Here is an 18,329-nt window from a genome sequence, read left to right as displayed (position 1 = left end):
TAACCCGTCTCTTTAATTCAGATGCTGCCCTTGGCTTTCCACCTCATCCATCTGAATTAAGGTGCATCTCTAAGACTGCCTACTACCCCTGAAATGCTTCCTGACCCTAGCTATATTTCCAGCTCAGGCTCGTTAACATATCTCTGCTGTGTGATTGCACCAGTCTCGGGGAGAAACCGGGCCTAGAACAGCCAGCACAATGACTGTGGATGCATTTTTTCTTACTGGGGTCTGTGCACATCTGTCTACTGGAGGTACTTGTTCAGGGCCCTCTTCTCAATTTGGTCCGAAGTTCCCGAAAATGGCATTTGAATACCAGGCCTCATGGATAGCCCAAAATCCAGCAAAAGAGCAATGAAAATGCTGGCAACACTGCAGATTTGCATGCACCCACCCACAAGCACATGGACAGGTGCATTTGATGTTGAGATTGCCCTCTTGAAACTGTAGGGAAGGGGAAGAGGCAAGGACATTAGCAGACTGTGTCCCTATGCACATTTCCAGTTCCATCTGTACCAGGAAACCAGTAGAATTAGACTGGAAAACCCAGGCTTTAATTTACCCAGAATTTTCTGTTCTATTTTAATGGCTTCTTTTGTTGGTGTTTTTGAGGTTTACTGGTACTTTTTGTAGGGAGGGTGAGAGTATTGGGAGTATATTAAATAAGCTAAATTAGTGAGGGGGAAAATGGATCAATGTCAAAGGGTTAACAGTTACGAAGTGCTGGAAATTGAGTTGTTGAGTGTAACACTTAGTGGCCTGCTAAATGTGTCCAGTATGATTAAAGGTAGATAGGATGCTGAATAGCTTTATATCATTGTGGCACTGCTTCAGATTGCTGTATGACCTGTAACTGACCTCACTGTCTCCTGTGTAACTTGGTTCTGAAAAAAAATCCATTTATCTTTTGTGTAACCTCAGGCTATGGTTTATAAGTTCTGCGCCACCCTTTCTAACTGCTGCTGCTGCTTAGTAACTTAAGTTGCTGGGGAATACTATCAAGGCAACAAATTACCTTTAGTCCTCATATAACCAGATCCATCATTATGTGAAATATGACAGGGCAGAATATTCCATAGGGGAATCTATTGTAATAGCTCATCTATGTATGTGCGTTAATAGTTATTAGAGCTGTTACACATGGATTAGGCCTATATTTAGTGAACTCTGGTTGACCCGTTGGTTTGACAAACAAATCTTGTGACCTCAGAACTGCATGCAGCTCCACTTCTGCGATTAACATCAATTCTTTGCTTAAGACCTGATGTTTCTCTGTATACTCCTCTTACCTAAAACTTCCTTTTTATTTCAGCCTGGACCTCTGGAGAGCAACCTAAGTGCATCATTTTCCTGTATTTATATTTGAATAGTGCAGTCAGTTTCTGTAGGAACTGGTTGCAGTGAAAGTTGATATACTGTACATTTGCATACTGAAACATTTTGGGCCAGCACCCATGCATAGAGCCTCATTAAATCATTACGTGGATTTACATCACTGTCAGACAGTGTGTTCACTGGACCCAGAAAGACTGGCAGCAAGCATGAAAAACCCATCCTTTTTTTTAAAAAAAAGGACCTTCTTGGTGACCAGTCAAAAAAAATCTGGTGCGTTTAGGTTGTGGCTGCATGGAACCCACACATATTTAATGGCACAATAATAATGCAAAAGCAGCAAAGCTGTTTCAGAAGTGTATGTTAACTGTTAATTTAGTAATGAAACAAATATAAATCCAATAATGAGCTCAGGAGGAACTTATTTATTCAAAGCATGGTTAGAATGTAGAACTTGATACCAGATGGCGTAGTTGAGGCAATTAGCATAGATGCATTTAATGGAAAGCTAGGTTGCTACAAGGGAGAAGGGAATAGAAGGATATGATAGCATCAGATGAAGAGGGATGGGAAGAGGTTCATGTGGAGCATAAAAACCAGCAGAGACCTGCTGAGCTGAATGCCTGTTTCTGTGCTGTAAATTCAATGTAAAAGACTACTGTAACTCAAAAATTATAGATGCACTGATTCCAGTACCTTTACACGCTCTGTAAAGTTTTTCAAATTCCTTTTTGGCTTCCTGATATGTCAAAAAAAAGTCCCCTCAAATAGTCTGCACCTCTTCAGGTTTGATTTTCTCAATCTCCATTTCTTTCACTAAGTATTCTGTGCAAACAGTATATTTAGCCAATTTATACATACTTTTACAATTTGCTTCTTTGTTTTGCACAACTTCTAAGCTGTGATCTTATCACTGACTCTTGCATATTTACCATATTACAGCAAAATCAGTTTTGTAACCTTTTTACATTTTTGTTTTCACTTAATATGCAGACACACTTTCCATTTACCTGTGGTGATTCCTTCTCTTAGTCAGTTCAAAAGGCACTGTAATTTCAATGGCCTTTGTGAAACACTAGAGCTGCTAAGTAAAGCTCAAGTAAGTGGAATATACATTTTTTTGAACATTAAACTCTGATCTTAAAGGTTTCTGATTTGGATGTTACTCCGCCTGCCCCAGATGTTATCATTTTGGAAGATCCAGATTTTTAGATAAAGTAACTGCATGATCAGCAATCATTCTCCTTCTACTCAGTTACAAGTAACCAACTTCTGTCCAGTATTAGTTTTGGGCATACTAGTCCAGATTTTCTGACTTAATGCTGATGGTATGCCATTTCAAAAATAAATAGGTAACACTGATTGGAAAATCCTGACTATATTAACTTCTTGACGTTAAACAAAAGTTTTAAATTCCAAAGTGTGCAAGTCAGCCACTGCATGCATGCAACACCTCTTCAGTCAGGAACTGTCAAATTGTTTTGTTATCATTGATGTTCATGTTGAAGTGCTGTTCCAAACAGTCCAGCTGACTTTGAAATCCTGCACTATTTCATTCAAAATCCTAGGTCAGCCCAACTTCCCCTGAAAATTTATTGAGTTTAGCTGAGATGTACAGACTAAAGGCCTGCTTAAGTCGCAAAACAAAAACCCGACCCGAAACCAGCGGAAATACATCGGAACCGAGCCCGGCCCGTGTCCCTCCATTTTTTTCCCCCCGAGCCCGACCCGACCACCGCAATGTTCCCTTTGCGACTCCCAGTCTTCAGGGAAGCTGCAGCATGAGCGTGATGAGTTTCCCTGCTTGACGTCCTTGACTTGCAGCTCAGGTAAGTTTTTGTTTTCCCTTTTAAACACTTACCTGCAATTCTTACTGTGTGTCCAAAACAGACCCGGCCCAACTCCCGGACCCAGAAGACCGACCCGACCCAAACCTGACACATGCAGTCGGGTCCTGTCAGATTCAGGTCGGGTAGCAAGCCTTTAGTACAGACCCGTAAAGTCACAGTTCTGGTTCCAGGTCTGTGCTGAGTTAACTGACCTGCACGTGAGCGGTTCTAGTGGGACTACAATTGGTTGTCACAGTCCTTGAGTTAGGGTGGGGAAAATTGGCCAGGCTTTTCACAGTTGATCACTATCCAGTGATTTCTGCTGAACTGTGTATGAACACAATCAGATTTATTGTTCATGCCACCCCACCACCCTGCCTGCCCAAAATTGAATTTGTGATTTTTATGAATTTAACTTGGTGGCAAACATGGAATAAATATTCTTATGCAGCCCCTATTTATAATCCTCTTAAAATGTGAAGCCCTGCGTCTGACCTTGAAGCTCAAACATGTAGTTGTAAATGGGCTTTCATTTTAAACTGGTACTTGAACAACATTTCTTTGTAAAATGCCATAATTGCAGAGAGGGGAACAGAAAAAAAATCTAAGAACAACGAAGTTTCCTGCCATTTAGAATTTTATATAATATTGAATGATAGAAACAGGTAGCTGCAAACTACAATGCAAGTTTTTCAAGAGTATCGGGAAGTTAAAAGCTAGGTACCTCCTTAATTGCAAACAACATTTAACGACAGGAAATATTGGCTTTGTTCTTCCTTTTTAACTGCCACTCCCACAACCAGACATTACCACTCATAATTTCTTAAGGGTCACTCATAATACTCTCTAAATACCAACTTCCTAGTTTAATTGGAGGAATTAAATTCAGTGTTTTATGTATCTTTTGTTTATCTTTCGGAAGAGAGATTAAACCAAGGCCCCCTCTGCCTCCTCGGCTGACTGTAAAAGATCGCACAGCACTAATTCAAAAAAGGGCAGGAGAATTCTCCCCGGTGTCCTGTCCAATAATATAAATAGGAGCACCAGTAGATCATACGGCCCCTCAAGCCTGTTCTAGCATTCAGTACAATCATGGCTGATCTTTTGCTTCAACTCCACTTTCCTGCCCGCTCCCTATTATCCCTTGATTCCCTGAGACCCCAAAAATCTGTATATCTCAGCCTTAAATATACTCCGATGGAGCATCCACAACCCTCTGGAATAGACAATTCCCAAACCTTTGAATTAAATTTCTCCTAATGTCAGTCCTACATGATTGATCCCTTATCCTGACACTTTGCACCCATGTTCTGGATGTGTTCTGGATTCCCCAGCCATGGGAAACAACCACTCTGTGCCTACCCTGTCAAGCCCTTTCAGAATCTTGTATGTTTCCATGAGATCACCTCTTAATCATCTTAACTCCAGAAAGCATAAGTCCAATTTACTCAGCGCCTCATTATAGGACAACCTTCTCATTCCAGGAACCAAGCTAGTGAACCTTCGCTGTACTGCCTCATATGCAAGTATATCCTTCCTTAAATATGGATATCAAAACTGCTCACGGTATTCCAGGTGTGATCTCACCAAAGCCCTATGCAATTGTAGCTAGACTTCCTTGTTCGTGTACTCCAATCCCCTTGCAATAAAGGCTAACATGCCATTTGCCTGCTTAACTGCTTGCTTTACCTCCATGCTAACTTTGTGTTCCATGTACAGGTACACTCAAGTCTGTCTGAACATCAACATTAGAAACTTCATGCCCTTTGATAAAATGCTGCTTTTCTATTCTTACTACCAAAGTGAATAACATTAGACTCCATCTGCCAGTTGTTGCCTACTCATTTAACCTGTCAATATCCCTTTGCAGCCTCTGTGTGGCCTCCTCACAGCTTATATTCATACCTAACTTTGTATCGTCAGCAAACTTAGATACATTATTTTCAGATCTTTGTCTCAGTAATTATTATAGATTGTAAATAGCTGAGGCCCCAGCACTGATCCTTTTGCCACTCCACTGTTTATAGCCTACCAACTTGAAAATGTCCCATTTACCGCTACTATCTGCTTCCTGTCCATTAACCAATCCTTCATCCGTGCTAATATGTTACCCTGACTCCATAAGCCCTTATCTTATGAACCTTTTGTGTGGCATCATATCGAATGCCTTTTGGAAATCCAATGATATTACATCTGGTTACTCTTTTTTTTTCTACGCTACTAGTTACATCCTCAAAAATATCTAAAATTTGTCAAACACAATTTCCCTATCATAAAACCATGTTGACTCTGTCTGATCATACTATGATTTTCGAAGTGCATTGTTAAGACTTCATTAATACATTCCAGCATTTTCCTGATGACTGTTTGTAGTACCTTGTTTTATCTCTCCCTCTTAAATAATGGTGTTACATTTGCTAACTTCAAATCTGCTGGGACTGTTCTAAAATCTAGGGAATTTTGGAAAATCATAACCCGTGCATCCACTATCTCTGCAGCCAACTCTGTTAGGCACAGTAGGCCACCAGGTCCTGGCAATTTGTCAGCTTTTAGCCCCTTAAGTTTATCCAATACTTTTTCTCTGCTGATATTTACCTTAATTCCTCACTCTTATTAGCCACTTAGTTACCCTCTATTTCTGGTATGTAATTTGTGTCCTACTGTGAAGACAGACACAAAATATTTGTTCAATGTCTCTGCCATTTCCTCATTCCCCATGATTTCTCCTGTCTCTGCCTCGAAAGGGGCAATGTTTACTCTTTTTTTAAAAATATACCTGTAAAAGCTCTTAGAATCTGTTTTATATTCTTGGCTAATTTATTCTCTCTTTTTTCCCCCCTTTTTGTCATCCTTTTGGTCACTCTTTGCTGGTTTCTAAACACTCCCAGTCCTCACGCTTACTATGATTCTTTGCAACATTTCCTTTTTTCTTTTTATTAATCTAATACTATACTTAACTTCTCTATTAAGCCACCAATGGATCTTTCTTGTTGTGATTTTTTAATGGAATGTATTTTTGAATTGTTTCTTTAAAAGTTTTGCACTGTTTATTTACTACCATATCTTTCAGTCTGTTTACCCGATCAGCCTTAGCCAGCTGTCCCCTCGTGCCTATGTAATTAACTTTGTTTCAGTTTAAGATTCTTGTTTGGGACTGAAGTATGGTGTGTTCAAACTTAATATGGAATTCAATTGTATTATGATCACTTTTTCCCAAAGAATCTTTTACTATGAGATTAATAATTAAACCTGCCTATTGCATAATAGTAGATCTAAATAGCTTTATCCCTAGTTAGTTCCACACTGAGATGGCTTGGCCATGTGAGCCGCATGGAAGATGGCAGGATCCCCAAAGACACATTGTACAGCGAGCTCGCCACTGGTATCAGACCCACCGGCCGTCCATGTCCCCGCTTTAAAGACTTCTGCAAACGCGACATGAAGTCCTGTGACATTGTTCACAAGTCGTGGGAGTCAGTTGCCAGCGTTCGTCAGAGCTGGCGGGCAGCCATAAAGGTGGGGCTAAAGTGTGGCGAGTCGAAGAGACTTAGCAGTTGGCAGGAAAAAAGACAGAAGCGCAAGGGGAGAGCCAACTGTTTAACAGCCCTGACAAACAAATTTTTCTGCAGCACCTGTGGGAGAGCCTGTCACTCTAGAATTGGCCTTTATAGCCACTCCAGGCGCTGCTCCACACACCACTGACCACCTCCAGGCGCTTACTCATTGTCTCTCGAGATAAGGAGGCCAAAGAAGTTCCACTATGTATTGTTCCAGGAAACTCATCTTCCAGACTAACTTTGCCAGTTTGATTGGTCCAGTCTATATGAAGATTAAAATCCCCCACGCTTATTATATTGCCTTTTTTACAAGCTCCAATTATTTCTTGCTTAATGCTCTGTTCAATGGTATAATTACTGTTAGGAGCCCTTTAAACTTCTCTGACCATCATTTTATGACCCATGTTATTCATAATCTCCACCCATACTGATTCTATTTCCTGATCTTCTGAGCCAGGATCCTTCTCATTACTGACCTTATGTCATCCTTCACAATCAGTGCTACTCTTCCTTTTCCATTCTGCCTGTCTTTTTGATATATTGTCTACCCTTGAATATTTATTTCCCAACCTTGGTTGCCTTGTAACCATGTCTTTGGCTATTAGATCTAAATGGTTTATCAGTATTTGTGCTGCTACCTTATTGCAAATGCTTCGCGCATTCAGCTAAGGAGCTTTTTAATTATTTTTTTTACTATTTTTTGCATGTAAGTTATTTGCTAATGCGTTATTACTGTTAAACTCTGTCTCTTCCTGTGCCACTCTGCATGTCTTTACCCAAATTACTACACTGCTCTGTTGCCTGGACTATTTTCTTTAGATTTCTAAATCTCCCTTCATTTGACTTCTTCCCCTCCCCTTTTTACTTTAAAGCCCTATCCACAGCCCTAGTTATACAATTCAGCAGGACAATGATCCCAATCTGATTTAAGTGGAGTCCTTCCCAATGGAACAGCTCCCTATTTCCCAAGTACTGGTGTCAATGTCCTGGAATCAAAACCCCTTCTTCCCACACCACTATAATTCTTTAATCTGTTTGACCCTATACCAATTGGCGCATGGCTTAGGTTTTGGCTCAGAGGTTATTACCTATTTAGGTTCTGTGCTTTAATTTGCACTCTGACTCCTCAAACCCTCCCAGCAGAACATCATTCCTAGTTCCACCTATGGCCCCTAGTTTTAGACTCCCCACAAGTGGAAACATCTTTATGTCTGCCCTATCCAGACTCCTTTGTCATTTTAAAGACCTCTTTTCGATCACCTCTCAGTCTTTTCTTTCTTCTAACACCTTTTTGTAAAATTCAGACCAGAACTGTGCACAGTACTTTAAGTGTGGTCTAACCATGGTTCTCTACAACATAACTTCTCTGCTTTTGAATTCTGTTCCTCTAGAAGTAAACCCCAATACTTTGCACTTCTTGTGGCTTTGTTTACCTGCATTACAAATCACCTTTAATGATTTGTGAATCTGTATCCCCAGATCACTTTACTAACCAATTTATTTTCTTATTTTCCAAGCGGTAGGTATAGAATTTCGTGTTTGAAAATGTAGTTTTCTAATTGGCTGTATATTAAACTTTCAAGAGAGACTGCACTAAGAGAATCTGTAACGTGCTACACATCTTTTACAATGGAAAGCTGCATGTTAGGGAACTTGGTGTGAGGTTTTTTTAAAAGATGACTTCAATGGGCCATAGACTAGTGTAATGGGTGGACATGTGGCAGATGAATTTTAGTGCAGCGAAGTATGAAGTTATACATTTTGGTAGGAAGCAAGAGGAGAAGCAATATAAAATAAAGGATGCAATTCTAAAGAGGGTTCAGGAACAGAAAGACTTGTGGGTATATGTGCACAAATTGTTGAAGCTGGTAGGGCAGGTTGAGAAAGTGGTTAAAAAGGCATATGGGATCCCGGGCATTATAAATAGAGGCATGGAGTACAAAAGCAAGGAAGTTTGATAAACTTTTATTAAATAAAAGCAAAATACTGCAGATGCTGGAAATCTGAAATAAAAACAAGAAATACTGGAAATGCTTAGCAGTTTTGGCAGCATCTGTGGAGACAGAAGCAGAGTTAACGTTTCAGGTCAGTGATCTTTACGAATTCTGATGAAGGGTCACTGACCTGAAATGTTAACTCTGCTTCTGTCTCCACAGATGCTGCCAGACCTGCTGAGTATTTCCAGCATTTCTTGTTTTTATTTTATATTGTATTAAACCTTTATAACACACTGTTTTGGCCTCAACTGAAATATTGTGTCCAATTCTGGGTGCTGTAATTTAGGAAGGATGTGAAGTCTTCAGAGAGGTTGCAGAAAAGATTTACGAGAGTGATTCCAGGGATGAGGAACTTAGTTATGTGGATAGGTTGGACAAGCTGGTGGTGGTGCCCTTAAAGAAGAGATGATTGAGAGAAGATTTGATAGTGTTCAAAATCATGTGGGGTCTCGGCAGAGTAGATGGAGAGAAACTGTTGCCATTGATGGAAGGGTCGAGAACCAGAGAGCACTAAAATAAGGTGAATGTCAAAAGAACCAATGGTGAGATGAGGATAAATTTTTTTCATGCAGGAGTGGGATCAGCAGTGTTACTCTTGCATAGCCGGCACAGACATGATAGGTCAAATGGCCTCCTTCTGTGCTGTAACCATTCTATGATTCTAAGTTAAGTAAAATATTAAAGCTACATTGCAGTTTTTAATGTTTTGGCTCTGCTTTCTCCTCTTGTAGCAAAAGTAAGCAAAGCACAAGAACAAGGAAAAGAAATGTCAGAGTTTGGTAATAACAGGTGAGTATCCTTTTTTGTGTCAGTTTAGGTTTACTACTTATCTGGGTGGTAAAATGGGCCTTCGATTTGGATACACATCTGATCAACAAGAGGAGAGTCTCTTTCTATTTTGTAATCATAACTGAGTTCCTAGTGGATGTGGATCAATCGTGTAGAAGTGGTCCCACTAAAATGGTTGCGTGTGTGTTTGGGTATCATTTAAAGAAGTTGGCTGTGGCTCATTGGTCTGCTCTGAAAAAGGATGCAAGCTAGCAAAGGTACTGTTTTTTGGATAAAAGCAGAATACTGAGGATGCTGGAAATCTGAAATTAAAACAAAGTGCTGGAAATACTCATTAGGTATCACAGCATCTGTGGAGCGAGGTCTGTGACCTTTCATCAGAACTGGCAAAGGTTAGAAATGTAATAGGCTTTGAGCAAGTGAAAGAAGGCAGTGGGGGAAGAATAACAAAAGGGAAGGTGCGTGATGGGGCAGAGGACAGGAAAGATTAAATGACAAATGACGTCATGGAACAAAGGCAAGGGGAGTGCTAATAGTTGTACTAAGAGTCAAAGCATTAGTCCAGAGAGAGAATAATGAACAGCTCCGTCCAAAAGCAAAAAATCTTTTTTTTTAAAGTTTAAGACAGGCACATGGTTAAAAAATAAAATAAAAGTCTATCATGCTCTGAAATTGTTGAATTCGACGTTGAGTCCAGAAGGCGGTAGAGTGCCTAATCAAAGATGAAGTGCTGTTCCTTGAGCTTGCATTGTGGTTCACTGAAACATTGCAGCAGGCCAAGGACAGAAATATGGGCATGAGAGCAGGGTGGTGAATTAAAATGGCAAGCAACCGGAAGCTTGAGGTCATGAATGCAGACTGAGCAGAGGTATTCCGCAAAGCAGTCACCCAATCTGCATTTGGTCTCCCCAATGTAGAGGCGACCGCATTGTCAGCTAAGGTACGAATAAATCACTTCTTCAGGAAGGAATTGTTTGAGGCCTTGGATGGTGAGGAGAGAAGAGGTAAAACAGCAGGATTACACCTCCTGCAATTGCATGGGAAGGGGATGAGGTGTCGGGGGTGATGGAGTGGACCAGGGTGTCACGGAGGGAACGATCCCTTCAGAATTCTGACGGGAGGGGAAGATGTGTTTGGTGGTGGCATCACTCTGGAGTTTGCGGAAATGGCGGAGGATGATCCTTTGGATGTGGAGGCTGGTGGGCTGGAAAGTGAGGACAAAGGGAAACCCTGTCGCAGTTCAGGGAGGGGAAGGGGTGATGGCAGAAGTGCAGGAAATGGGTCGGACAATTTTGAGGACCCTGTCAACCAGAGTGGGTGGGAATCCTCAGTTCAGGAAAAAGGAAGACATATCAGAAGCAGTGTTGTGGAAGGTTGCATCATCAGAACAGATGCGTTGAAGCAAAAGTTGATAAAAAGGTATTGCTATGGGTGTGCAATGTCCATCCCCCACCTCGGACAGAGGTGATAGAGAGTCTGGGCTGAATTTATGGGGCCCCCGATGTCTGGAGCGGAGGCAGGGGCCCCGAAAATATGGGCACCAGGCGGCATATCAGTTTCAAGAAGCCATTCCTGGCACCAGCAATAAACACAAGGGCAGGACAGGAATCCCGCTCTCCTCCCAGCCAAGGCCAATTCAAGCTGTTTGAAAGCTCATTAAGAGCTTGTCAGGGTTTGAAGTTGAAATTTTTAAAGGAGTGCTTGGGTTACCTGCACTTTCAGAAACAATTCAGTTGAAAGAAGGTGGGAATGGGGTCAGCATTCCCTCTGGCATTGTGGGTGCAAGGCTTTCCAGGACAATTGGGTGGCCATCTTCCCAGAAGGAAGGCTGCAGCTGGCAATTGGGGCACGACTGTCAGATTGTGGGCCCAGTGGCAATGAGGGGCAACACCCTCCGCAGGACGCCCAGAAGCCTGGGCATTAGGAAGGCATGGGAAAGGAAAGAGGGGCAGGAAGACAGCAGAAGCCAAACCCTCAGCGCAGGATCTACCACCGAAATGGAGTTACCTGAAGATGGCCAAGAACAAGAGCCGCAGGAGACTGCGACTCTGCAGGCAGATGGTCACAGACATCTGTGCTCTCATTGCCGAAGACCGAGCACCTCACAGCACTGGTCACCATGCTCTGCCAGTGACCATCAAAGCCACTATGGTCTTGCACAACTTCGCGTCTGGCTCCTTCCAAAGATCTAAGGCTCTGGAACTTAGTGGCAGCTCAGAAGTGGCTGTGCACCACTGCTTCTCACTGGTCACCGATGTCCTCTTTGCCAGAGCTGGACAGCACGTTCATTTCATGACAGACACGACCTTGCTGGGACAGAGGGCATTGATTTTCACCTCCATCACTGGATTCCCCCAGGTGCAAGGCACACATGTGCCCATCAGGGCACCCAACGATTGTCCAATGAGATCCATCAGCAGGAAGAGCTTCCACTCCCTCGACGTCCAACTGACCGCAACATGAGCTTCTTCCGTGCGCTTGCTTTCCTGGCAGCTACTTGACTCTTTCGTGCTCTAAGTCCAGGCTGCTTCAGATCTTCATTCCAACCCCAAAGGTGTGTGGATGGATCCTGGGGACTAGGGATATCCCTTGAAGAGATAGCTGCTGACCCCTCTATGGGAGACCAGACAGAGGCACAGGGGCGATACAAAAGCCACCCACTCAGTAGGACAACCATTGAGCAGGCCATCGGGCTTCTGAAGATGTGATAATGGTGCCTGGACAGGTCGGATGGTGCCCTTCAATACCCTCCTGCATGAGTTTTGATCCTTGTTGTCTGCTGTGCTCTTTATTACCTCGAGAGAGAGGTGTGGACATTAAGGATAATGAGGCCAAGGAAGGAGACAGCTCATCGGGGGAGGGCGGCACAGTGGAGCAGTGATTAGCACCACAGCCTCACAGCTCCAGCAACCTGGGTTCGGTTCTGGATACTGCCTGTGCGGAGTTTGCAAGTTCTCCCTGTGACCGCATGGGTTTCCGCCGGATGCTCCGGTTTCCTCCCACAGCCGAAGACTTGCAGGTTGATAGGTAAATTGGCCATTGTAAATTGCCCCTAGTGTAGGTAGGTAGTAGGAGAATGGTGGGGATGTGATGGGGAATATGGGATTAACGTAGCATTAGTATAAATGGGTGGTTGGTCGGCACAGACTCAGTGGGCCAAAGGGCCTGTTTCACTGCTGTATCTCTCTATGACTCTATGAGCAGGAGGTGAGAGTGGAAGGGGAAGAGCAGGTGGAGGGAGATGATGCTGAACAGAGAGGTGCCGCTGCTGCACAATGAGAAGGCAACCTCCTGCCACACTCCAGGAGGAGGATCTCCCTCCTCTCCCTCACGGCCTCCAGCATTAGATCCAGGTTGACATCGATGAAGTGAGGGGCTGCCCTGCCCCCGTTTGCAGGCCTCCAGCTCCCCTGTGACATCTCGCTTTCCTCTGGTGCTCTGGAAGGCTTCAACACAAACTGCAGATCTCTCCTTTAGGACAACTAGCAGCCTCAGTGATGGCTGCTGTGGGGAATTTAAATGATTCTCATACATCATCTGACCCACTTCCATGTCCGCCCTCACTGGCTCTAAGTGGACAGGAAACCTGTCTCCATGCCAAGTAAGGGCTTCCCTACACGAAAATCTTAACGTTAATCAGTTACCCCACAGGAGGGGGATTTCTGACCCAAAAACAAACCTGGCTGCTGTTTCCCACCTCCATGGCGAAATTCAGTCCAGTGTTTCACAATTAGTCTTGTGCTGCAGGGTTACAATGGCAAAATACAATAATTCTAGCTAAATGACCCCTCATTGCAGGAACTTTGAAAAGAAGTGTGAAGAGTTAATTATTGGATTAATTTGGTGATAAAATTGGGATTATAATCCTGGAGGAATCTATTTGTGTCAGAAAATTTTGTTGAGGGTCTTTGGGTTAGGTATGCCAAGTAGGTTTTTTATAAATCTCTACAAATTTAGGGACTTGTAAGGGAAATTGATGCTTATCCTTGAGATAAAACAGATCATTCAGAACTGGAGCCCTTGTAAAGTAGATGACTGCACCGTGCTTTACTTCAGAGCAGTATGTATTCCTCTATATTTTATAAGTGGGCATCTACATCACTAACAAGTTGAGAGTGAAATAGCTTGGGCATTGGCAGTGTTTTCTACCAATAGTTGAGTTGTGATTGAGGAAAATAGCATCCATCATCCATCTGGTTCCTGTTTAGAGTAATGCTGTTTATAAGGATGTGACAGTGTATGGGTTTTTTTTTTATGAAAGGGGTTTGTTAAAGGAGTTTTGGTCAATAGTGGCAAACTATTGCAGTGTGCAATACATTAGAGCTCAGTGAAGTATGCCATGGTTTGATAGGTGGGCAATATTTAGAGGAGAGTTTCTTATCTCAGTTGTTCTGGCTAGATATTTCCACAAAGGGAAGAAAGATTAAATAATCACCCAGCCACTCTTGCGTACTACCTCATATCCTGTTTCAGAATGATACTGATGGAGGCCTGGGAGCACATCAACTGCCCAAATTCTCAGCTAGAAGTGCTGCATGACCCATGGAGACTTAGGAAGGGAAACAAGTGATCGGATGTGACCTCAGCACCTCCATCAAGTACTACTCTTTTCCATTTGATGCCCTCAAGAAAACATCCAAGTGTACAAACAAATCAAGTTAGATAAATTGCCCTGTGGTATACAACTTTATCTGCATTTGATTGGCAATCTGGTAAAATAAGTAGATGGAGTATTTGATGGTTCTGATGCTTAACACAGCCAAGTTTATCAGTGTTTCGATGTTTGCTCAGATGTGGCTTTCACTTTTGTGTAAGTCTGACCAGGAAAGTGTTTAGTTATGCCATATATGGGTGTTTTGGGTTTTTTTTTTGGGAATGGCTCAATTAACAAAGTGCTAGTTGAGCCACATAGACCAGAGATGCCAAGATCAATCCCTGGCAATTTCATGACTCTGTATAGGGAATGGAAAATTGTCTGGAGGTTCTACCCTCTGATTGTTATCCAGTAACTCCAACTGTAGAATATGATTTTGTGTGTGTGTGTGTGTGTAGATGTCTAGCAAGGATAGGATAGGGCTCAATCTTTGTGTATCAGACAGCAAAATAACCAACTGACTGAGCTCATGCATGAAGGATGGTCACTTGGGTGAGGTACAGAGGGCTGAAAAGGTCTGTAAAATCCTACCCCGGCAGGAGGCATTGCCTTTGAGAGAGGAGATGGAGAGTAAATCGGCAAAATTAATTTTTTAAAAAGATGTGGAGATTAATGCAAAGATTAATATGAGAATCTCAGTTGGACAGTCTTGTGGTAATTCGTTAGTTATTGGCACTGAGCTGCAATTGAAATAAATTTATAATTGTGGTCAGGGCTCGATGTATACTGAGGTCCCAGAGATAAAAGGGTAATCTTCTAAATTGCTGTACTACCCAGTTTCTCTGAATTTGTTGCTAATAATTTCATTGCTGTTTCATGAGTAATGTTTTTTGTTTGTGTCTAGATAAGTAAATTTGCCCATGTTGAAGCTTCAGAAATACTTAACCAGTGAGTTATTTTCCTTCTCTTTTGGTCCAGTTCTTCTCTTTGTGAAGAAGCGTTTAGACAATCACCATTCATTTCAAACTTGAGAGATCCTTTATCTGATCTCCATGGGGGACCACCATCAAAAGGTATGTGATGCTAATAGTTTGGTATTCTGGCTGTAGGTTTAAAGGTTTAGAGATTTTAAGTGTCCGGTTACATATTTTGAAATTAATTTTTTTGCAGCATCTTATTTTGGAAAAATGCCATTTCAAAGTTGCATGTTTGCAAACAATAATTTTCAAAAAAGTGCAAAATAACTAACTGCAGGAACAAGTGTAAGTGTAAAATCACCAATCCTGAGCTTGAAGACAGTATAGGTAGGCTACAACACTTAATGCTTTTCTCCGATCCAAAATCCCTGCAGCATAGGCTTAGTTATTTTACCTCATAAAAATGACTTTTTTTTTGAAGCACTTGGGAGTCTACCTATATTATCCACAGGAATGGGGCCTTCCTGTCATCTATGAAGATGTTGGCAGTACATCCTTCCAGTACAATGCTGTATTGAGAGTTTTGGAACACTAGAAAAAAATGAACCTAAATGGGCTGAATGGCCTTTTCATGACTTTTTTTGGGAAAATAGTCTTTAGATGTTGGTAGTCTTAAAGAACTAACAGTGGTATCATGTTAGATACTATGGCATGAATTGGACATCCAGTAAAAAGCTGAAATAATTCAAGCATGAAATGTAAGGTAATGAATCAACAAAAAGGCTGTTCATCTCTTAAGGCCATCCTGCATAGGTTCCTCATTATGCCTCCTCCTCCATGTTAATTCAGCAATAACTCATGGTAATCACGATATCCATCTTAACTGATGGATTATGCAGATGACGTTCCTCTTGGCGTGCACGCAAGAATCACCATGTTCCTTGGGAATATATTATTTCTGGGTGCATCTTTCAATTATTAATTTCCATTCTGAACCAAATATTTACATAGGTCTTTCTGAAAAATTTAAGCAACTCAGCATTAAGAATGCGAGCTACTAATTAAATTGCCAGTACAGCCACTCTTAGAAAGAAAATTCAAGATTAAAAGAGAACAGCCATTTACAAAAAATCTTGAATTAATGCAGAAAAGTTTAAACAATGCTTAACAGTAGTTGGGCATGATCCCAGCTTGCAATTGACGCGTATGGACCAGTACCCCAGTAAGTGTCAGCACCTTCAGGAGACCGAGAAAACTGAAAAGTTGTAAGCCATTTAAATATTGAAATGACTGTTTGTCTGTTTTTGCTCCATCACATCAGAATTTTTAGAGGTACTTGATTTTTTTCCACCTGCTATACATTCTGTATGTTTTGCTCACTTCCTACCATATGTGCGATATGATCTGTGGATAGTAGTGTCTACAAACTGCTGAGAACCACATTTCCATGGATCTGTGGCACAGGTGTGGGCTTTCTTTCAGGCACTGACTGAACATGAACCAGACCTTTGTCAAACTTGGTGCCCTATTTGACCCCGAGATGAGCTTTCAACCGCACATCCGCCCCATCATCGGTGCTTGCTAACTTACATTGGTTCCAGGTGTGGCAATGTCTCAACTTGAAAATTCACATCCTTGTTTTCAAATCCCTCCATGGCCTCAACCCCCTGCCCCCTTTCTTTGTAATCTCCCCCAGTCTTACAACCCTTTAAGATCTCGCTGCTCCTCAAAATTCAATTTTAATAGCTCCACCAGGCCCTAAGCTCTGAAATTCCATCCCTAAGCCTCTCTGCTTCTGTACCTCACTCTCCTTTAAGATTCTCCTTAAAACCTACCTTTTTGACCATGCTTTTGGTTATCTATCATAATATCTCCTTATGTGGCTTGGTGTCAAATTTTGTTGGTTAGTGCTCTTATTGAAATGCCTTGAAACGATTTACTACGTTAAAGGTGCTATATTGCAAGTTGTTGTATACCCAGTAGAAATGTACAGAAATAAATTTTGATTGTTGATCCAGGATTTATCTCCTTCACAAAGGCACTAAATTTATCTGCTAAGGGTTATTTGGTTTGAAAATGTTTTAGTCAGTAGTTACAAATGTAACCCTGACGGAAAGACAGAACATATATCTTCAAAGGAAAATATGTACACGTAATACATGAAGGGTTTTGTCCCTTTTGAAACTTACTGAGGTGGACAAGCCCCCCTGTGTATAGAACTGGTATGGTTCTGTCACATCATGCTTTCCAACCTGTGGAATAATACTGACAGTAAGGTTTAGTAGAACTCGTCGTCTGCTCACTCAGTTTCCTAACTAAAAGTATAATGTGGCTGTTGAGAGGAGAGGATGTAAATGCTAAAATTAATAGAGAATCAATTTGGCAATGACCTTTATACAAAGTGAACTCTCCGACAAGCTAGGTATCGCTCTAAGGATAGTTGGAAGTACTGTTATGTCTATGAAGTAAAGACTACATGAGAACTATTGTCCATTTGCAGAAGCAGGAAAATTAACTGTCGAGTCAGGGACTATAACCCCGCCGTGGAAATTTTGTGAGCAGCTTTTTCCCTGTAAGGTTTGTGGGAAAGTTTTTGGCCGGCAGCAGACACTGTCTCGACACCTTTCTTTGCACACAGGTAAGGAGATGTTATGAATACAGTGCAGTGTTTGTAAGTTTTTAAACTTTAAAATAAAGAAGTTTCTAAACTGGATTTGGAATGACCTTCCTGTAGAGGAGTTGAAAGGTTGTCTGGTAAGAGTGTTTGAAAGCTAATCATTATGAACTATTATTTTTATAGAAGAACGAAGATACAAGTGTCACTTGTGTCCGTATGCTGCCAAGTGTCGAGCGAACTTAAACCAGCATTTGACAATCCATTCAGTGAAGTTAGTGAGTGGAGATTCTGCGGACATAGCTACTGCTGTAACCTCAAAGAGTTGTGATCGTAAGAACAGTCCATATTACTATAGGTAACTTCTGTTTCTTTTTTGCAGGATGCTAATTCACCTCAGTTAAAGGTCATGCTGGACCAGTGTTACTTCACTTAAAGTAGTGCACACGTAAGAAACAAAATGAAAATAAATTATTTTCACGCTTAATTTTCTATCTAGCTGCCATGTTTGTGGATTTGAGACCGAAGTGAATCTGCAGTTTGTCAGCCACATGTCGTTACATGTAGATAAGGAACAGTGGATGTTTTCATTGTGTTGCTGTACCTGTAACTTTTCCTGCATGGACGAAACAGAAATGAAAGCACATGTGGATGCAGCACATGCAGGTAACCAAGGCAGCCAACTTTAGTACTGGGTAAC

General features: G+C 41.7%; 1 protein-coding gene across 5 annotated transcripts in view; it reads left to right on the top strand.

Moving 5' to 3' along the window:
- The window catches only part of znf827 (zinc finger protein 827), a 119,379-nt gene that overhangs the window by 74,916 nt on the left and 26,134 nt on the right, over positions 1–18,329 (top strand). For 4 of the 5 annotated variants that reach the window (XM_068041413.1, XM_068041406.1, XM_068041429.1 and 1 more), the window contains exons 7-11: positions 9,447–9,504; positions 15,077–15,171; positions 17,516–17,653; positions 17,816–17,987; positions 18,129–18,295. In XM_068041413.1, coding sequence (XP_067897514.1) covers positions 9,447–9,504; positions 15,077–15,171; positions 17,516–17,653; positions 17,816–17,987; positions 18,129–18,295 — 630 coding nt within the window. The remainder of the gene's footprint in view (positions 1–9,446; positions 9,505–15,076; positions 15,172–17,515; positions 17,654–17,815; positions 17,988–18,128; positions 18,296–18,329) is intronic. The other variant, XM_068041421.1, reaches the window with a different exon arrangement.

This window comes from Heterodontus francisci, chromosome 1, assembly GCF_036365525.1.
Source record: "Heterodontus francisci isolate sHetFra1 chromosome 1, sHetFra1.hap1, whole genome shotgun sequence".
NCBI classification, from domain to species: Eukaryota; Metazoa; Chordata; class Chondrichthyes; order Heterodontiformes; family Heterodontidae; genus Heterodontus; species Heterodontus francisci.
Note: the sequence above shows the minus strand (reverse complement) of the source record. Positions and strands in the feature narration are given on the sequence as shown.